The sequence below is a fragment of the Tenrec ecaudatus genome, chromosome 10 (genome assembly GCF_050624435.1).
Source record: "Tenrec ecaudatus isolate mTenEca1 chromosome 10, mTenEca1.hap1, whole genome shotgun sequence".
NCBI lineage: Eukaryota > Metazoa > Chordata > Mammalia > Afrosoricida > Tenrecidae > Tenrec > Tenrec ecaudatus.
This window is the reverse complement of record NC_134539.1, coordinates 114,735,946-114,758,907: the sequence shown is the minus strand read 5'-3', so window position 1 is coordinate 114,758,907 and position 22,962 is coordinate 114,735,946. Positions and strand designations below refer to the sequence as shown.

At 39.5% G+C, this 22,962-nt stretch overlaps 2 protein-coding genes across 5 annotated transcripts in view; one reads left to right on the top strand and one right to left on the bottom strand.

Annotated features, from left to right (window-relative positions):
* NF1 (neurofibromin 1) overlaps window positions 1–22,962 on the bottom strand; it is a 268,504-nt gene that overhangs the window by 80,754 nt on the left and 164,788 nt on the right. The gene's annotated exons all lie outside the window — the stretch shown is intronic.
* On the top strand, window positions 6,141–7,463 carry OMG (oligodendrocyte myelin glycoprotein). The gene has a single exon (XM_075559247.1). The coding sequence runs from the start codon at window positions 6,141–6,143 to the stop codon at window positions 7,461–7,463; it is 1,323 nt and encodes a 440-aa protein (XP_075415362.1).

The window sequence follows — 22,962 nt, the reverse complement described above, 5'->3', positions numbered from 1 at the left end:
ATTTTTTGGAAAAAGGCAGTAAAGGCTTACTGGTCAGGTTCCTAGCTGTTGATGAACATAGGACTGCTACATAGTACAGGTCACCATGGCTCATAGAATATGTTACTTTATTGCTCAAACTAGAAAATAATGTTTAAGAAGTTCCAATTCCTGATTTGACAGGAATTTTATTATTTATTTATTTATTTATTTTTTTTATTTTAACAATTTATTGGGGCTGATACAATTCTTTTCACAGTTCATACATATACATACATCAATTGTATAAAGCACATCTGTACAGTCTTTGCCCTAATCATTTTTTTCTCTTTTCTTCTTTTACATTTTATTAGGGACTCAAACAACTCTTACCACAATCCATACATATACATACATCAATTGTATAAAGCACATCCATACATTCCCTGCCCCAATCATTCTCAAGGCATTTGCTCTCCACTTAAGCCCCTTGCATCAGGTCCTCTTTTCCCCCCCCCTCCCTCCCCATTCCCCCCTCCCTCATATGCCCTTGGTAATTTATACCTCGTTATTTTGTCATATCTTGCCCTATCCGGAGTCTCCCTTCCCCCCTTCTCTGCTGTCCCTCTCCCAGGGAAGAGGTCACATGTGGATCCTTGTAATCAGTTCCCCCTTTCCAACCCACTCACCCTCCACTCTCCCAGCATCGTCCCTCACACCCTTGGTCCTGAAGGTATCATCCACCCTGGATTCCCTGTACCTCCAACCCTCATATGTACCAGTGTACAGCCTCTGTCCTATCCAGCCCTGCAAGGTAGAATTCGGATCATGGTAGTTGGGGGGAGGAAGCATCCAGGATCTGGGAGAAAGCTGTGTTCTTCAAGGAATTTTATTTTTAAATTTTAAATCATTTTATTGGGGGCTCTTACAGATATCATAACATTTAATCAAATCAAGCAGTATTGTACAATTACTACCACCGTTTCAAACATTTTCTTTTTGAACTCCTTGATATCAGCTCCCCTTTACCTCTCCCTTCCCAACCTACTCCTCCTGGAACCCTTCTTTATTTTCTCTAATAGCACCCCCCCCCCATAGCTTACACAATCCAATATTATCCATTCACAGCAATCCCACTGAGTGGGGTTAGTCATCCATGCTCTCAGCTCCCTCTTCCCGTTCCCTGCGGGCACCGTGACTCCTGTTACTGCTTCTGAAGAGCGACCACTCTCACTTACTGAAAGAGCTTAAGTATACAAATGAACATATGCAAATCTAACATGATCAATGAGGTAAAATAAATTAAAAAATACACAGTGCTCTATCGCACCATGGATTTATCAGCCCTTCTGTGTGGCCCTTCTGAAAAGGAATGTGACAGGCTTTTATCTAAAGGGGGGATGTGTTTAATGTAGCAAATAAAAGGCTTTATATTTCTGAATAATATCTAAAATAAATCATAACAAATGCAGGCCTATAAAAATGATTATTTTTTTGAGTAAAAATAACCTATACTTTATTTCAAAATAACTTCTAAAAATAGAAGACAGATTCCCATAATTTAAATATACTAAATTAAAACCCTATCCCCAGTTTTTTGAGAACTGTCCTTTAAAAATAGGAAATACTTTGGTATGTCCCCAAATATGAACTGAATAACACTGTCACCTTGACCATATTAGAATTTTCTATTATATGCAGCAGAATCTAACCCTGATGCAGCCTGAACCCAAATTAATTTGAATCCATTAATTAATGAACTAACATGTCCGTTCTCTTATATACAACTACTGGTAAGTATGATGGAGCTAAATAGCTACTTTGATGCAGCAGAGCTTACTGAAATTAAAAGCAGAGAGTTTTAAGTGTTTGGCACATCGACCCTTAGTAACACTTCTTTTTTTCTTGTATTTATATTTATTTTAAAAAATCATTTTATTAGGGGCATATACAACTCTTACCACAATTCATACATACATCAATTGTGTAAAGCACATTTGTACATTCATTGCCCTCATCATTCTCAAAACATTTGCTCTCCACTTAAGCCCCTGGCATCAGCTCCTCATTTTTTCTCCTCCCTCCTTTCTCTCCCCTATCATGCACCCTTGATAATTTATAAATTATTATTTTGTCATATCTTGCCCTGTCGGACATCTCCCTTCACCCACGTTTCTGTTGTTCGCCCCTGTAATCGGGATCTTCCCCCTTTCCACCCCGGCTCCTTCCACCCTTCTGGTATCTCCTCACTCACCACTGGTCCTGAAGGGATCATCCGCCCTGGATTCCCTGTGTTCCCAGTTCCTATCTGTACCAGTGTATATCCTCTGGTCTAGCCAGACTTGTAAGGTAGAATTGCATCATGATAGTGGTGGGGTGGGGTAGGAAGCATTTAAGAACTAGAGGAAAGTTGTATGTTTCATCGTTGCTACACTGAACCAACTGGCTTGTATCCTCCCTGCAACCCTTTTGTAAGGGGATGTTCAGTTACCTACAGATGGGCTTTGGGTCCCCACTCAGCACTCCCCCTCATTCACAATGATATGATTTTTTGTTCTTTGATGACTTTGACACCTTGTGATCACACAAGCTGGTGTGCTTCTTCCATTTGGGCTTTGTTGCTTCTCAGCTAGATGGCCACTTGTTTACCTTCAAGCCTTTAAGACCCCAGACGCTAAATCTTTTGATAGCCGGGCACCATCAGATTTCTTTGCCACATTTGCTTATTCACCCTCTTTGTCTTCAGCAGTTGTGTCGAGAAGATGAGCATCATAGAATGCCAGTTTATTTATTTATTTTTTTTTGGAGTGCCAGTTTAATAGAACAAAGTATTCTTGCATTGAGAGAGTACTTGATTGGAGGCCCAATGTCCTTCTGCTACCTTAATACTAAACCTATAAATACATGCACATAGATCTATTTCCCCATCCTCATAATATATCTGCATATGTACATGCCTTTATTTAGACATCTATAAATGCCTTTTGCCTCCTACCTCTTTCTTCTATTTCCGTTGACTTTCCTCTAGTCCCACTATCATGCTCCGTCTTCATTTGGGTTTCAGTAATTCCTCTTGGTTACATTACCCTTCATCAGGCCCTACCAGTCCTCCTACGCCCTCCTCACCACCTATTTGGATTGCTTGTTGTTCCCTTGTCCCTGGGTTTGTGAACACCACTCTCTTTCCCTCCACCTCCTCCTCTCCAATGTCCCCCCGGAACTGCCCCGTTGTTTTCTCCTCCAGATTGTTCATCCAGCCTATCTTATTTAGACAGACCTGCAGAGATAATAACATGCACAAAAACAAGACAGAGCAAAACCAAGCAACAAAACAAGCCAATGACAAAAAAACAACAACAAACACAACAATAAGCAAAGCTTGTAGTTAGTTCAAGGACTGTTTGTTGGTCTTAGGAGTGTTTTCTGGTCCAGTCTGATGGGGTGCCAAGTCTTTGCCCCAAAGTCTGATTTTTGGTATTCCCTGGGGACTTCGTTGCTCTGTTCCCCTTGCTGTTGTTCCACACCCTGCTGTTGTTCCACACTCTTAGTGTTTTGCCTCAGTGTTGTGGGATCAGATTGGGCGGAATTCCCACACTGTGTCTCTAGTGTTGTCCCCTATAGGGCTATGGGTGAGTGAAGGGGTGGCGTGTCTCATAGTGGGTCAGTCACATTTCTTTTAAGTGTAAAACATATATACTATATAAAACAATACACAAGAAATCTATATGTCAAAGCAATCTTTTCCTGCTTCCATAAAGGAGAATATTACTGAACATAGTATTTTTTAAACAATTTTAAGCATTATGATTGATGACTAGTTTCTGAAATCCATAGAAAGATTGTATTAAGAACACAAGGTTAAGAATAAGTACCTAATCAATAATAAGTCTAGCATCATAGGCTTTGAAATGGAATTAATTTTTCAAGGAACATTAATTTTACACAAAAGGGGACTTCTAGGATATAGTTTTTTTTCTATTAAAATATACTTCAAATTTTAGTACACTAAAGTCTACTTATAGTAAAATTCATGTAATACAAATCAAATTTAGAGAAAAACCCAAGATTTCATTACCTGGTTTAAAGGGAGTTTTCTTATTCATAATGTGTTGATAATGACTGTTTTCTCAATAGTTACAGTTTGGTTATGGAAGTATTATAATTTTGTTTTCTTTTCTAAAATAACTTGCTAACCTGGAAATTAACAGATGTGAGTTTCAACAAATTATTTACACAATCAATCTAATAAATAGTGCACCGGAAGCTATGATAAACCTGATATCATTTTTTTAAAATTGTGACTACTTTTCCTTTTTGCATTATTTCATGTCATTCGGAAACTATGATTTTGCAGAAAAATGAAATGTGAAACACTCTGCAGGAGGTGGGGGCAACTCACCCCAAATTGATATTGTTATTTTTAAAACATAAACTCATATGGCCATTCACATAATATAAAAAATGTCTGGGGCAAACAAGGATCATATCATGCCAACTCATCATCCAAATGCAGTTTCTGAAGGAAAAACTCCTTAAACCCAAAAGTCATTACATAAAAGGTCTATTACCTCACATGAACTGATTTAAAATGTGGCAGGCTCACTGTTTTACAGTGTAGCCTAGCTTATGTGTACTCTGGGTCCTTAGCATCACAAAGATGAAGACAGAAAAATCCTATTTACGCACTTCTGCAACTCGGGAAAGGGGAGAGGAAACATTTAAGCAGCTGATACATTTGAAAAGCTGATTAGGCACCATCACCATGAAGATCAATCCGATCAGATTCTGATGCCTGAAAGTAAGGCTTATGTCATGGTATGACAATTATGCCATTGTAGAAAGGAACGTAGAAAGGAAGGAGTGTTTGAAAACACACACACCACAAACAACTCATCCCTTGGAAAACTACCCAGCTGGAAGAGGAGATGCATTTTAACGTGAAGGGTCCAGGCATTAAAAAGAACCAGCCGTGAAACCCAAGCTCAGACAAATACACAGATAAGAGTAAGGGCCAGGGCTAATGTGCATCCTATAGCAGATCTGAGATACACAGATAAACTCAACGCTGTGAATTACATGGGGAAAAAAAGTCCATTTTGTTACGTGTGTACCCCTTGCAATAAATCTGAGTCAGCACCAATGACAGCGCTGCAGTCCTCCTATGTGGTACTGATCAGGTGGTTGCAGAGCGTCGGCTCACAGCAACACAATGCAGCTGAGCAGGCAAGCACAGCCCGCAGCCGGAAACAGCTCCCACTCTCCAGAGCAAGGCGACCTCTAAGCTTTAAGTTTCTCGGAGAAATGAGAAGCTCATGTTGAAGACGACACTATGGTAAGCTGTTCTTTAAAATCAGTAAACGACAGACTTCAGAATTTCCTTTCTTTCTTTCATTTTCTTTTTAAAAAGAAAAAGTGAATGTTAGGATTTAATATGTATTCAATAGCAAGTGCATGCACCAGAAATTTGCTGCAGTGTCTGTGGATGGATTTCTTTTTGATATGCCTTCATTTGGTAAATATGCACATCGGTTCTCTGTAGAATCGGCACTGAATGCTAACAGGAAAACAGCACTGGGTCAAATGGGAGGTTTAAAGGTGGGCTGTTGGTCTGGGATTTTCATTGCCTCCATGTTTTACAGGATATATCTATTTATCCTAAAAAGACAAAGCTTAAGTTCCCAAGTACTGCTTTAAGAGCTAAATAAAATTTAACCCAACATACAAACTGCAGAGATTAAAAAAAAAAAAAAAACCCAAACCAGAGCCACGACAGCCATTTTTTCCTATCTAAAAAAGGATATTATCAAAAATAGTAATAGCTACGATTCCAACTTCATATTTTCAGAGAAGGTCATTTTATTTCATAGTATTAAAGCTCTGGGAAGATGAATAAGACATATAAGAAAAAGGGGGGAAATGAGGGTGGGGTGGGGGTGGGGGAGAGGGGTGAAATGTGCAGGAGAGTAGAGGAAGAGTCTCTACCACACAGCCCCAATTGAAGGACCAGGCATTTGGACTGTAAATGAAGGGGAGCTTTGTTAGTTTAATCACTGGAACAATTATAAAAGGGCTCAACAACGAGGTTTATTGAAATTTTTGCCTAATGCTAATTGACCCATGCAGATGCCTTCATTGTATTTGCATATTAAAAGAAGGGTGTATCTGTTTATTTCCAGGCTTTGATGGAATATCAGATATTGAAAATGTCTCCCTGCCTGTTCATCCTTCTGGTTCTCACACCTGGTGTTTTATGCATTTGTCCTCTCCAGTGTCTATGCACAGAGAGGCATAGGCATGTGGACTGTTCAGGCAGAAACCTGACTACACTACCATCTGGACTCCAAGAAAATATTATACATTTAAACCTGTCTTATAACAAGTTTACTGATCTGCATAACCAGTTAACTCGATACACCAATCTGAGGACCCTAGACATTTCAAACAATAGGCTGGAAAGCCTGCCTGCTCGGTTACCCCGGTCCCTCTGGAACATGTCTGCTGCTAACAACAATATTAAACTTCTTGACAAATCTGACACTGCCTATCAGTGGAACCTTAAATATCTGGATGTGTCTAAGAATATGCTGGAAAAGGTTGTCCTCATTAAAAATACACTAAGAAATCTTGAGGTTCTCAACCTCAGTAGTAACAAACTTTGGACAGTGCCAACCAATATGCCCTCCAAACTGTCTATCGTGGACCTGTCGAACAATTCCCTGTCCCAAATCCTCCCCGGAACACTAATCAACCTCACAAGTCTCACACAGCTTTACTTGCACAACAATAAGTTCACAGCCATTCCAGAGGAAGCTTTTGATCAGCTCTCACAGTTGCATGAGATAACCCTTTACAACAATAGGTGGTCATGTGATCACAAACAAAATATTACTTACTTATTAAAGTGGGTGATGGAAACAAAAGCCCATGTGATAGGCACTCCCTGTTCTAGTCACATCTCATCTCTAAAGGAACATAACATATACCCTACACCTCCGGGAGTTACTGCAAGCTTGTTCCCTGGCAGTGGGGTGCAGACCATGGACACCATTAACTCTCTGAGTATGGTAACGCAACCCAAAGTGACCAAAATGCCCAAACAGTATCGGACAAAGGAAACCACATTTGGGGTCACCCAAAGCAGAGACCCCGCCTTTACCAGCCCGGACAAGGCTTTTGTGCCCTATCCAGAAGGCACATCTGCAGAAACCATCAAATTGCACGAAGCAGCAGCTGCAACTCTGACCATTCATCTCCAAAATGGAGTGGTGACAAACACAAGCCTCACTAGCTCGATGAAATCAGTCCCGACACCCATGACCCTAAGTATCACTAGTGGCACGCCAAGTAATTTCTCGGAAATGCCTCAACAAAGCACAACCCTCACCTTACGAAGGGAAGAGACAACCACAAATGTAAAGACTTACTCACCTTCTGTGGCAAGTGTGTGGAAAGTCAATACTTCATTTCTCTTACTGCTCAACGCTGTGCTCCTGCTGGCTGTCTGAAACGAATGACGGACCTCCTCCCTGATGTATAGTTGGGAAACACACCCCTATCTAACCAGTGAATCAAGCTGTATTAAGTATTCAAGAAAGCCAGTCTTACATTTCTGATATAAATGAAGTAACTTGTCTTAAATAAAAGAAGTGCACAATGTCTTGGTACTTGCTGCTATTTTACTGTCTTAACTAATGAATTTCTTCTTTTTTTAATGACATGTTTTCTTTTTAAGGCTTCAATATATTGCACAAAATATAAAGCATTTAAAGTTTAATATGTATTTTATGTATGTTTACACTGTCACATCTGGGAAAAAATAAAAGGTCTATGCTCAGAACTGTGTCCTTTGGCTTTCTAGTCAAACCAATGGAGCCTCCCTGCTCGAGTCCAAATGACCTGACAGTTTGAGGGTACATACATAGTTTAGTCTGCAAGGTGGTGGGGCTATTGGTAGCATCCAAGGATGTTTGCCACTAAAATAAAACTGGGGTTGTTACCCCAGGAATGGTTATGCACATCATTATTTCATACACAAGCCATAATTGTTTTACATCCAAATGATGTCCTGCTTCTGAGGAACTCTTGGCGACTTTACAGATTATATAATGGACAAAAGCTCTACCAAAAGCTGGAAGACACGAGGCTTTGCATTTTAATGAGGAAAGCTTAATGGCTTTGTTTTTTCCAAATTTTGAGAAAAGTATAAGAAAACATTTTATAGTGAAACTTTTTAAAAGTTTAAAGGAGCAATTTTAATGCATATCTAAAAGATCACATGTTGATGAAAAATTTAAATTATTAGCAAATTGAACGCTTGTTATATTCAGGAAGGGAAATTACCATTTGCATACTAGAAGTTAGAAATGTGATTGACCTAAATTAAAAATAAGACTAAGAGAACACTGCAGGTCTAACAAATATTGGCTGGGCGGTGACACAGAAGGATGTAACGGGGAGGAAAGGGAGGGGATGGATGGGATTCACGTGGTGCTACCAGCAGGTGATGAAGTTCAGTAAAGCAAGCAACAGGTCTAGGACAATTAGGACACTCCAAATCCTACTGAAATGGGACTCCAATATAACAATTACAAAAAATAGAAAAGTAAGACACTTCATAAATTATTGACAGACAATAACCAAAAGTCAGAAAAAGAAAGCTAGGCTAAAATGAAAGAGAGAACCTTCCTATACGATTTCTTTCTTTCTTTTTAAGGACTAGGTTTATGAAGTTATTAGTATGCTTTAGTAAAATAATTCCTCTCTCATGTTAGCTAGTCCAGTAGCTCTTGAACTTTTTCCCTGCCCCAGGAAAGCCTAATTGGCTCACTATGTGAGGGAGGTAATTTGGAAGTCTTTACGTGACTTTAAAATGCATCCTCTCTCCAGATGCGCAAGCTGTCCGCACTCACTCACAGGCACTGATCTAGTACCTTTACCTCCATGACAGGGGACCTTCCATACTCTACCTTACCCCTCAGTTTCCTTTAAACACCATCTACATGAGTTCCACAGAAAATAGTTTCTTAGAAACTAAGACAGTAGTTTCTTAGAAGATTTTGGTACCAAAAATCCAACACTGTCTTAGAAACTCTATAGGGGAAATTGACAATAAAGTGAAAGCCTGGCTCAGCACTGGCAGCACCTATGAAGTATGCCAATCTTACGGACATGTCTGCACAAAGGGGAAATGTAAACTTTCAAGCACAGTAGATGTCAAAACACAAACTTTTAAGTCCTCAGAAATATGTATTACGTAGCCTTAAAGAAATTAGATAATACTTCCTTCCAAGGAAATTGTGTTCTTATCATGATTAATGGAGGAGGGCTCATTATTTGCCATCAAGACAATTACTCTGGCGTTACCAGGCTCCACGCATTCTAAAGTGCACTAGTCCTCAGCGTCTATCTAGCAAGCTCCCCAGAAGCAACGTACACCCACTGGGCTTTACTCAGTGCACTCTGGTGAACAGAAACAGTAATACACAGAGCGGGTAGGCCATACTCTATTTTTTGTTGTCAAGTCAATATTTAAAGCATTCGTAAACATAAGTTTTGTAAACTTATCAGAACTCCTATAACGTGCTTTCTAAAGTAAGACTGGCAGTGAATGAACAACCTGCAGAATTAATATGACTGCATATGTAATTTAGAATATCAATGGTTTTTAATAGTACAGTCAAAATCTTTTTTGGTTTTTTTAGAATAAAGGTAATCAGTAGCTGCTTGTGTAGTCCTGGAAATACACTGAGGGAGAGTAGTGGTAAAGAGCATGTTCTCTGCTATCTGAAGACGGAGGTCTCAGTCCTGCTTCTGCACTTCCACAAGGTACAACCACCCTGGATAGTGCTTTGAGTGCCGGTTTCCTCATCTGTCAGATGGGCACACAACTTATATCACGGTGGCTTTTCCCCCGAGGAATAAAGGTTACTATTCACAACAGCCATACCAGTGTCTAGGCCCTCTTACATTACTCTAGGCCAGCAGTTCTCAACCTTCCGAATGCCGTGCGTGACCCTTTAATACAGTTCCTGTAGTGGTGACCCCCAAACATAAAAATTATTGTTGTTGCTACTTCCTATCATTTTGCTACTATTATGAATCGGGTGACCCCTGTGAAAGGGTTGTTTGACACCCCACACCCCCGAAGGGGTCACAACCCACAGGTTGAGAACCACTGCACTAGGCACTAAATGCTGCTACTGTTAGGAATATTATTAGTACATCTGTCTCAACCTAGCTCAAGGCTATGGGCCTGAATTCTAGAGGGTGGAGAAATAGGGAAAGAAGATTTTTGCTACAGTCCTTGCTCTTCCACCTTCTAGAACTAAAATTTAACAATTAGTTTAACATGAATCTAGAAGAAAAGTTGTGAAACTTTATCTGATCATATAGCAGACTAAGACAATGTCTACTTTGGCTAAGCTGAAATACTGCTAATATATGCTATTCAATAATCTTCCATAATAATGTTGTGAAGCCTAACCCCCCCACGGGGAGGGTGTTGTTTTTATCTCCACAGGAGAGGAAGAGAGGGACCAGACTTCAACCCCGTGCGCCAAGAAGTGAATGCCACACACCAGCATGAAGGTTGCGCTACGGAGGACAGCACTGAAGCTACAGCTCAGGGAGAGAGAAACGTCTGATCAGAGCACAGGAGCAAACGAAGAGGAAAGGAGAGAAAGTGGAACACATCCTGGCCTACCAATCCTGAAGGACAATACGCCTGCTCAGAGAAGCCAATGCATGGGGCCCCACCCCGAGACAAAGCGTCCATCACTGACCCTTATCGCTGTGAGGGACAACACTGGAGACAGTGCAGGAACTGTGCCAATATGACCCCATCACACCGTGGGTGAAATACTAAGGGTGTGCAACAGAGCAGCAAGGGAGCAAAGTAATGAAATCCCCAGGAACACCAAAAATAGACTTTGGGGCCAGGGTGTGGCACCCCATCAGACTCAACCATAAAACATTCCTAAAGGTCAACAAACAGACCTGCAACTATTTATAGGCTATTCTTTTCTTTTTTTGTAGTTTTTTTGTTGTGTCTTGTTTTTGTGCTTAGTATTGTCTCTGCATGTTTATCTAGATAAGACAGGTGGGATAAATAATCCAGGGGAGAAAACAAAGGGACCATGGTTCCGGAGGGCACGAGAGAGGGGGAGGTGGATGAAAGGAAGTTGGTGTTAACCCAGGGACAGGGGAACAACAAGTGATCTAAAATTGATGGTGAGGAGGGTATAGGATGCCTGGTAGGGCTTGATCAAGTCCAATGTACCCGAGAGGAATTACTGAAACCCGAATAAAGGCCAAACATAATAGTGGGACAAGAGGAGAGTAAAAGGAAATAAAGAACTAGGAGGCAAAGATCTAAATACAGGCATGTACACATATAAATATATAATGATAGGGAAATAGATCTATGTACATATATTTATATGTTAAGTATTAAGGTAGCATATCGACATTGGGCTTCTATTCAAGTACTCCCTCAAAGCAAGAACACCTTGTTCTAACAACCTAGCATTCTATAATGCTCAGCTTCTCGACATGATCACTGAAGACACAATGAGTACATAGCAAATGTGAAGAAAGCTGATGGTGCCTGGCTTTCAAAAGATAGAGCATCTGGGGTCTTAAAGGCTTAAAGATAAACAAGTGGCCATCTAGATGAGGAGCAACTAAGTCTACATGGAAGAAGCACACCAGCCTGTGTGATCATGAGGTGTCAATGGGATCAGGTTATCAGGCATCAAAGACCCTGAACTAAAAAAATCATATCAATGTGAATGAGGAGGAGTGCAGAGTGGAGACACAAAGCCCATCTGTAGGCAATTGGACATCACCTTACAGAAGGGTCACAAGGAAGAGACAAGTCAGTCAGGGTGCAGTAGAGCATCGATGAAACATACAACTTTCTTCTAGTCCTTTAATGCTTCCCCCCACCCCACCCCACTCTCATGATCTCAATTCTACCTTACAAATTCTGGCTGGATCAGAGCACATACACTGGTACAGGTAAGAGCTTGGAACATAGGAAATCCAGGACAGAAACTACCTCAGGACCAATATTGAGAGTAGCCATACCAGGAGGGGAAGGGAAGGTGGGGGAGTTAGGTGGAACCAATCACAAGGATCTACATAGAACCCCTTCCCAGGGGTATGGACATCAGAAAAGTGGGTGAAGGGAGACATTGGTCAGTGTAAGACATGAAAAAATAAAAATTCCTAAGTTATCAAGGGTTCGTTAGGGAGGGTGGGGGAAAATGAGGAGCTGATATCAAGGGTTCAAATAGAAACTTTTGAAAATGATAATGACAACAAATGTACAAAAATGCTAGACACAATGGGTGCATGTATGTATTGTGATAAGAGCTGTATGAGCCACCAATAAAATGATTAAAAAATAATAGTACTCCTGTGAAGCAATAACAGATTGCTTGACTTGAAAGCAAAATGTCACACAGTCAGTCTTTCATAAGATCATTCCTTATAAAATACTTCCAGACTTAGATAGGGAATGATTCCATGGAATGTAAACCAGGAGTAAATATTTATGTAACAGTGAAAATTAAGTAATACTTCTCTTAAAATCAGAGCCACAATAAGAATAAATAGAATTCCTCATTTTTGTAACATTTGAGGATTTTCTTGAGATATTTCATGACACGAAAAAAAGAGATGTGAGCATTTACTAAAAGATAAAAATAGTTATATATCTAAAGGAGTCTTCAGGAAAACCTTGATAATAACAACTAATTAAAAATAACTAATAACAAATTAAGTGTGACAACTTCAATGGCTTTCTCATATGCTGGCAACAAATAATCAGAAAGTAAAGGGGGAAGACACAATAACCCAAAAGATATAAATCCCAAGAAATAACATTTACATGAGATATGCAGGACCACATGGGGGAAAGCTAAATGCAATTCATTCCAGTATAGTTTCTGGATTAAAGAAATTCTAATAAATATTACAGTTAAAATTCTTTTTAGGACACTACATAAATTAAGCTCAGATCTGGAGAAGCAAACAACACCCCCCCCCCCAAAAAAAAGCATTCATCAGATCTTTGCTGAGAGGAAAATAAAATGATTATCAGTTATAATTGTTTTAGGTGCCATTGAGTTGGTTTTGACTCAGAACAATCCCTGAACAAAAGAACAGTGGCTAGTCCTACACTATCCTCACAGGCCCTACTATGTTTGAGCCAACGATTGCAGCCACTGTGTCAACCCATCTCCCCCGAGGGTCTTCACCATCACGGCTGACCGTGTACCAAATCTGAAGAGCTTCTCCAGGGCCTGGTTATGTCCAAAGCACACAAGACAAAACCTTAACCATTTCACTTCTAAGAAGTATCCTGGCTGCACTTCTAAAAGTTATTTGCTCTTCTGTAAGTGCATGGAATATTTAATACTCTTTGTTAACACTGCAATTCAAAGGCATCAATTCTTCTTGTTTTCCTTTTCACTGTCCAGTTTTCACAAAAAATAAAGTGACTAAAAAATACCATGGCTTGGATCAGTTGCACCTAGACCTCATAGTGCTATCGCCTTGCTTTGAAGCAGATTTGCTCAATGTAATACATCCTTTGATTTCCTGACTGCTGCTTCCATGGGCACTGATTGCAGAGCCAAGTAAAATGCAATCCTTGACAACTTTAATATTTTCTCCATTTATCATGAAGTTGATTTAATGGTCCCACTGTGAAGATTTTTTTCTTTGTGTTTAGTGTAATTCATACTTAAGGTTTTTGTCTTTGATCTTCAACCGTAAGTACTTCAAGTCCTCATCACTTTCAGAAAGCAAAGTTGTGTCATCTGCATATCTAAGTTGTTAATGAGCCTTCTCCAATTCTGATGCTAAGTTCTTCATAGAGTTCAGCTTCTCTGATGATCTGCGCAGCACACAGACTGAATAAGAATGGTGAGAGGATACAACCCTGAGTACACATTTTCCCTTTTCCTATTGGCCTCTTAGTCAGTGTAAAGTTTCCAAATCGTCACTTTGAAGTGGTCTGAGATTCCTATTCTTTGCAATGTGCAGAACTTCTCAACACTCACATAGTCAAATGTCTCTGCATAGCAATAAAACACAGGTAGACATCTTTCCGAGAATCTCTGCTTTCAGCCGAGATCCATCTGATATCAGCAACAATACCCCTCTCTCTACATCGTCTCCGGAATCTGGTTTCAATTTCTGACAGCTCTCAGTTAATGTACTGCTGCAACCATGTAAAAATTATCTTAAAAAATGTTTCTTGTATGTAATATTGATATTTCTAAATCATTTCCACAGTAAGGAGATCAGCCTTCGTTGAGTCTGCCAGTTAGCTGACCCCCCAATTTCTTGGCACAGACAAGTGGATGCTTCTGGTTGCATCCACCTGTTGAAATATTTCAATTGGTATTCATCAATTTCTAGAATTGTTGTTTTTCTTTGGGGGTGGGGTGGGGTGGCAGCAAAGTTTTAGTGCAGCTTAGATGTCCTTCAATACCAACAAATCGTGATGCTACCTCCTTAAATGCTAATCAATTCTTTTTGGTACAGTGACTTTATAAGTTTCTTCCATCTTCTTTTGATTGATACTTCCTGTATCATTCAATGTTTGTCTATAGAATTTCTCAGTACAGCCGTTTGAGGCTTGAATTTTTTTCCTCCTAGTTTTTTTCAACTTGAGATATGCTGAATATTTTCTTCCCTTAAAGTTGTCTAACTTCAGGCCTTTGTACATTCTATTATAATAATTTACCTTATCTTCTTGAGCAGCCCTTTGAAACCTGTTCGGCTTTTATACTTCATCCTTTCTTCACTTTAGCACAACTCCACACTTAAGGGCAAATTTCAGGGTTTCTTCTGATCTTCATTTTGACATTTTCTTTCTTTTCCATCTTTTTAATGATTTTCTGATTTTTTCATATATGATGGATTCCCACAAATCATCTTGTCTTCAATTTTCAGTGTTCAATGCATCGCATCTGTTCTTGAGAGTATGTTTAAATTCAGGTGGGGGATGCTGTAGATTGTATTTTTGCTCTGATGGACTTGCTTTGGTTTTCTTCATTTCAGCTGCAACATGTATATAAGCAATTAATGGTTTAATCTTCAGCCTCTAGTCTTGTTCGGTCTCATGATACTGGGTTTGATTTTGTATATCCTATCCAGTGAGGACCATGTGTACAGTTGCCATTACGCTGTTGAAAAGGTATCTGCAATGGATAAGTTACTGGTCTTGCAAAATTCTATCAGACCATCTCGAGCATCAAGTCATCAAGACTCTATTTTTCCATGACCAATTATCCTTCCAACTTTCTTTTTTTTTTAAAACAATTTATTAGGGGCTCATACAACTCTTATCACAATCCATACATATACATACATCAATTGTATAAAGCACATCCATACATTCCCTGCCCCAATCATTCTCAAAGCATTTGCTCTCCACTTAAGCCCTTTGCATCAGGTCCTCTTTTTCCTTCCAACTTTCTTATTCCAGTCTATAGTAATTGTCAATGCACCTGGATTGCACATTTGCTCAATCTCTACTGGAAAAGTTGATAAAGAAATACTCAGTTTCTTCATTCTTGGCATTCTCAAAAAGCCCCCAAACCTAACTCACTGCAACTGAGTCCATTCCAACTCATAGCAATCCCATAGGACTGAGCAGTGTTCCGGTGGGTTTCCAAAACAGTATTTTTGAGAGGAAAAAACCTTATTTATCTCCAATCTGGTGGCTAGTGGTTTCAAACTGATGACTTTATGGTTAGCAGTCTAATGCATAAACACTACATCTCCTCTTTGGCATTAGTGGTTGGCAAATAAATATAAGTAATGGTTGTTTAAATTAGTCTTATTTTTTAGACCTATGAATTACTGATTATTTTATCACTGGCATAATCATAATGGCATAAAAGTAGATGATACTGAAACGATAGCAACTAGAGTACAGAGGTCACACATATGAAAACTCAATACATGATAAAGTTTTACGTATTAGCTGTGTAATCTTTAGTATAATGCCTCTCTATGACTCCATTTTGTCACATGATTTAACATGGATTTAATAACTTTTTAAAAAATTTACAGTTTCTAGACCCACAACCCTTGAACGAAGGAGAGGCCTGCCTGTGTATCAGGCATATGTGGGAACCAAGCTAAAGGCCAGACTTACTGCCATCGAGTCCATGCCGACTCATAGTGACCCTAAAGCAGTGGTTCTCAACCTTCCGCAGGCCGTGACCCTTTAATAGTTTCTTTTTTGTTGTGGTGACCCCCCCAACCATAAAATTATTTTCATTGATACTTCATAGCTCTAATTTTGCTACTGTTATGAATCAGGCAACCACTGTGAAGGGTCATTCGGCCCCCAAAGGGGTCACGACCCACAGGTTGAGAATCACTGCCCTGGAAACTAGGATAGAACTGCTTCCTGTGAGTTTCTAATACTGTAACTTTTTGTTTTTTAATCATTTTATTGGGGGCTCATACAGCTCTTTATCACGTTCCATACATCCATCCACTGTGTCAAGCATATTTATACAGTACATATGTTGCCATCACCATTTTCAAAACATTTTTTTCTACTTGAGTCCTTGCTATCAGCACATTCCCCCCCCTACATCCTCCACTCTCTCTCCCCTCATGAATAAATTGTTATTTTTCATGCCTTACACTGACTGATGTCTCCCTTCACCCACTTTTCTGTTGTCGTCACCCTGGAAGAGGGTTATACGTAGATCATTGGGATCGGTTCCCCCTCCCCCCCCACCTTCCTCTTCCCCTGCTGGTATCGTTACTCTCATGATTGGTCCTGAGGAGTTTATTTGTCCTGGGCTCCCTGTGTTTGCAGCTCTATCTGTACCAGTGTGCATGCTCTGGTCTAGCTGGATTTGTAAGGTAGAATTAGGGTCATGATACTGGGAGGGGGAGCATTAAAGAACTAGAGGAAAGTTGTATCTTTCATCGGTGCCCTTGTCATATCATTTTTATGAGGGAAAAAATGAGACAAGATATGTAAATTGCTTAAAATAGTCCCTAGTACACAGTAAGTTTTCAAGTGTTCTTAGATTTAGAAGAGGAAATTCAGTAAGTGGAAACATTCAGTGAACAGTGTTTAAGAAGTTGGAAAAGTGCAAAAATTCAAAAGATAACATTAGAAAAGAAAGTAACGGGGACAGACGAATAATTTTTTTAATGTACATATCTTCAAGGGAAAGGCTCTCGCCACCCCCCTAATTAGAAAAGGGTGTTGGAGGTAAGAATAATAAAGATACCATCAATAAATTTGTCAACACAAAATTCCAAGATTTCTTTATACTGAAACTGCTAACCTGGTAAAAAATATTCAAAAAGAATGAGATAAATAAGATTCTTAATGAGCTTATAAAGTTGACAAGAAGACCAATGAACTCCTTCTTCCAATAATGAAAAAGAAATGGAAAACAAAGAATGTTTAACAAAAGAGAAAACATGGTCCTTAGTAATCATGTAGGAATATGGCCAACTATAAAACAAACCAGAAATGCAATAAAAATGTATCTAATTTCTCACTAAGAAATCAGTAAAGGTTTTTTAAGTATCAGAAATCGAGGTCTATTACAATGCCACATTTGAACAGCAGTTTGAGAATAATCAGAAAACTAAAACATCTGCACTTTTACCCTAGTTAGTCTTAGAGAGATCACAGCAGTCTTTCCAATAGCGAGCAACCCAGAAATGATGTCAAGTCGCCGTGATTAAGAAACTTTTTGGGGGAAATGTTGATGACAACAAATGCACATGTGTGCTTAATACAAATGAATGATGGATTGTCAGAAGATTTGTGAGAGCTCCCCAATAAAATGATTAATAAAAAAGAAATTAAGCAAATGGATGATTCACAAACAGAATACTATGCAAATGTTAAAAACATGTATGCAGAATTTTTTATACGGTTAAAATGTCGAAAAACATGAATGTAAGATAAAATGTTAGTGTATAAAAATAATCACTGCAAATTGATGTATATATGGATTTGGATAAGAGTTGTATGAGCCCTAATAAAATTATTAAAAAAGAAAAAAATAATAACTACTGCAGAGATAAGTATAAAAACAAGTACACCACTGCTCTGATAAGGATCACATTAGAAAGTCCTGAATAGAGTGGGAGAAAAATGTGAACGAAAACGCAGACTTATAAAAGAGGCTTACTGCTTGAGTAGAAATTCGTGGAACCCACTCAAAACTATGGTCCTTAGTTAACCTTCAGATGTGGAATTTAAGATGAAGAGAAAAGCATTTATCCAAGGACAGAGGGCCAGGAAAAAAGATGGAATAGAAACAGGAAATAAAGGCAGGAAGTGGGATGAGCAATGAGATTTTATAAAGGAATTGTAATAGGTGAATATAAACAAAATATTTGTAAATTGTTGAATATAAAACGGATGGTCCACTCTAAACCTTCACTCAATTTACAATAAAAATTTTAAATTTTTAAATAAATAAAATAAAGTTTAAAATATTGGGGGGGGATGTACAGCAAATCACTATCACTGTATGCCAAATGGTTTCTTTCCTATCTCATCCTTGACAGACAAGGAATATAAGAAATACTGACATAATGTGAAAGGGTCTAGGTTCAGTGGGTCAAGAAGAGAAACGAGAACATCAAAGAACTCTGAACAGAAAGCGACGGCCAGTAAACGAGAGGCTGTTCCAAGATCAAGATGAGCGACAGGCAGCCTCGGATTCTCAGAAGCACATGTCCACTGTGCTCCTCCTTTCAGTCTATACGGCCAATTCCATCAGGGTCGCTCCTCTAATCTAACCACACCTGATACTGTCTCAGTTTTAAGAAAAACAAAATGAAACAAACACCTTTCATGAATTTCCCATGCCAAAGAAAAGGCCCAAACTCTTCACAGGCTTACTATGTGATCGAACCTTGGGCTCTCTTCAGGTTGTTAGGTTCCGACTCATGGCGACCCCGTAGAGGCCATAACGCCAACACTGACTGCCCCTGTGCCACCCGCACCACCGTTCCTCTTCCTGAGCCCACAGTGGCCGCACTGAGTTAATCCATCTCTGTGAAGGCCTCTGTTTCTTTGACACGATGTTTCCCAAGCACGGGTCCTTTATCAGGGACCTGCGTTTTGTTTTACACAATCATCTCACCCTTTCCAGCTTCCTCACATTCTTCAGTCCAAATAAACAAAACGTTAGTCACGCTTAATTCACCATGTGCTCCTCTTGCCACCAGGCATTCCACGATAATATCTATCTCCTCTTCAGTACATACCTCTCCCCCGCTTTTTTTTTTACTCCTGACAACCCCTTACTCGCTCTTTTAATTTTGACATCTGGTATGTTTGTGTGTTTGTTTTTTCATCCTTATCTCCATTTACATATAATAAAATGAATAACATAGATCAAAGAGGTAAAATGGTGGGCTATGTTAACCAAACTTGCACTTGATCAAAGTCTGGACTCTTTTACTTAGGCCAAAGTCACACCTTCATTACCCAGAAAAAAGAGAGACCAAATAAAGGTACAAGAATGAAGGCTATGACCTTGCTGTTACGTGACACTTGCTCTGGGGCATCACTAGTAGATCGACACTAGAGAGAGATTATTCTGATGCCCGTCAGTAACATCAGTAACTCAGTACAAGAAGACAGCCTACAGGAAACCAGTCAGAGAAACAAATAAATGCCACCTCAGGTGTTAATACTGTGTTAAGCAGATAAGTGTGCTTCACGCTTTGAAAACTGTGGTGCAAAGTGAGGTTTTTAAGAAACTTCAGAAATATAATTTTATTCAACACCTTCACGCCATTAAGCATACTTAGGAAACAATTAAGACATGTGCCCAGTTCACCCATTAATCTTTTTCTATAACTCCTGACATGATATTCTAAATTTGTTTTAGTTATTGATGAAGTTAAAGCACAGAAATTAAACACACATACACAAAGCAGAAAAACTGGTTCTTGTTCAAATCAAAATAATTTTAAGTCTGTTTCAAGCACCTGTGGCTTCCCAGAAGGATGTAGCAGGTTAAGAGAAAAGGAGAGGTCAGCAGTTCAAGCTCACTAAGCACTCCAGGGCAGAACGATGAGACGCGTCTGTTCTCGTCAAGATTGACGGTCTCGGGAAGCAAAGGAGCAGGCCTACTCTACCCTATCGGGAAATGTGATTTCTAGTAAAACAAGGAGATCATCTAAGTATTTTACACGAGTCTCTCAAGGTCAAGGATCAGAAAGTCTAAGGCAAGGCTCAGTGCCAGGAAATACAGTTTTCCACTTTGCATTTCTGTTGCCCATAGTTACAGTTCAAACAAAGAAACTTCTACAAGTCTGAGGGAGTTCAAATCTTTGTCAAATGCCTGCCTCAACAGAAAATCGTATACTAAGATTTCATCACCTCTCATTCACAGAGAAAAAACAAAACAGCATTAAAGGAATACAAGCATGCCACATGCCACAATAACCACATGGAAGGAAGGCCCTTTTTGCCAACCAAAGCCTCAGTGACCACTACTGCTCCTGAGATATTACTCAGTGTAAGAGTAACTGGCACACAGCCACACCCATCTACCAGTTCCATCAATTCAGGTACCTGAATGCATTTCCCCACGCCAATGGCAAACAATCAAAGAAAGCAAGTCACTGCTGAAAAAGAATTTCTTCTACTTATAGGCTTGTATTTCCTCATAGTGGGTTTTTTCTTTTTCTTTGTATTTTTTACAATGGTCACAGGTGATCATTCTTGCTTTAACAATGAAATATTGTCTCTTGTTGTGTTGTCAGGTAAGCACTGGGCTGCAAACTGCAAGGTCAGGAATTCAAACCCATCAGCTGTCTAAGGGAGAGAGACGAAGTGATCTGCTCCAATATAGACTCAGAGCCTCAGAAACCCTAAGGAGGATCACTGTGAGTTGGAATCGACGTAATGGCTAGCCAGTGACCATTATATTATTGTCTGTATAAATCACTAAATCATCTTTGTAGACTAATCTGCAGCCCGGTTTCGCCTAAGACCACTATACTTCTATAAACCAAGAATCACAGAAAACAGCCACACTCAGGAAAGCTTTTGATTCAATTCAGAATTCCCACTATTCTTCAGTCCAATCTGCAGCCCTCAAAACCATAGTCATGTGTATCTATCTGTAACTAAAACTGGTAGTTTGTTTTAACAGTATCCATGACTGTTTCCATTTTTTGCAATCATTAAAAGGTAGGTCCATTTATTAAGCGTTCTATGAAATGCTACATATTCTGCTAAATTCTCTTGTCCCTAGATGAAGACATCTGCCTTAGACTGAAGAGCTAAAAGTCTCATATGTGAACCAAGAAATAATATTCCAAAATAATATAGAATTGGCTGTGGTTTTGAAGAGGAAGAGGGACTCACTAAACCTGGCTGAGACAGACAATAATGAGTGTTGGTGTGGATTGGGGAAACTGGACTGTCCTCTCAGACATTACTGGTGAAATGTAATATGGTACAATCACTTTGGAAGGGTTTGGCAGTTTTTCCAAATGTTAATCACACCAGTTGCCATCAGATCAATTATGATTCATAACGACATTATAGGACAGAGTAAAACTGCCCCATAGGGTTTCCAAGGCTGCAATCTTTATGGACATTATGGCAGCTACATATGAGCGAAAGGGTGGAGTCTAGCCTGTCAGTCAGGTCACAGCCTGATGGATGCCTCCCGTGGGCATGGCCTTCTCCTGAGGATTGTGGGACCTCCTCTCTTCCTCCCTAGAGATAGGATACACACTCTCTCTGCCTGACACTTTCCTGTTGACAAGCTACATGGGACCATGCTGATGACAGCCAGAGTCCTGGAGCTGGAGGAGCCACGTGGAGACCCACACCAGGGCTGAGATGATACCTCCACCACCGGCCTGTGATCTTCCTGCATTCAGCATCATTGCATGTGCTGTGTGAGTCTACAGAGGAATTCGTGGACTTGTATTGGACACATGGGCTAATATCGGACTTAGGGACTTAATCTAGACTGGGCTGGAATATTTTCTCAATATACAATTGCTCTTTATATAAAGCTTTCTCTTATACACATGAGCATCTCTGACAGATGACAGAAACAGACTGTCATATCTTTCTCCTGGAAAATGGCAAGTGGATTCAACTTGCTGACATCTTGGTTAACAGCTGAACATTTAATTCTGCACTCCCAGGGCTCCTTTACATTAAGACCCAACAATTATATGCCAAGGTATATATTTTAAAGAAACAACATGTGCGTGCAAATACCTGAACATGAATATTAATAAAGTATTATTCAGAATAACCCGAAAGAATAAATAATGGAAATGTCCATTAAGTGGTGAATGAATAAATACAATATAGTGTATACAAATAATGGAATACCACTTAGCCTTAAAAAAGGCAATTCAGATATATGCCACACTATGGATCAACTTTGAAAACATTATGTAAAGTAAAAGAAGATCGTCACCGTGACCCACATCCTGTGTGATGCCCTTCCTACAGGAAGGAAGCCCGGCAGAGGCAAACCCATAGGGACACAAAGCGCATTAGTGGTTGTCAAGTTCACAAGCACGGAGGGGACCAATAGACATGGAAAGTTTCTTTTAAAGATGACAAAAATGTTTAAAGGTAGATAGTGGTGATGACTGCACAATTTTGTAAATATGTTAGAAAACACTGGATTTTATACTTTAAAAAGGTAAGTTTTATCTCAATGAAGCTGTTATTAGAACCACACATTTGCCAACAAATCAGAGGACACGTAACTGAGATGGGTCTGAAGTAAAAAATAGGAGTTTGTCCTCTGTTAAAGGAAGAACATTCTAGATAGAAGGTACGTACTGGCAAAAGCAGAGAGGCATGGGAGGAGGTCAGGGCACTAGGGCACAGCTGAGTTGCTCTAGCTGCAGCATAAGGTGAAACCTAAAAACTAAAATCTGGTGTGTCCCTCTCTACATGCTAGTACATGCTATAACCATTAACTATTTCTTATT

Excerpts from the sequence above, each read along its gene's own strand:
- OMG (XM_075559247.1), top strand. The coding sequence starts at position 6,141 with ATGGAATATCAGATATTGAAAATGTCTCCCTGCCTGTTCATCCTTCTG.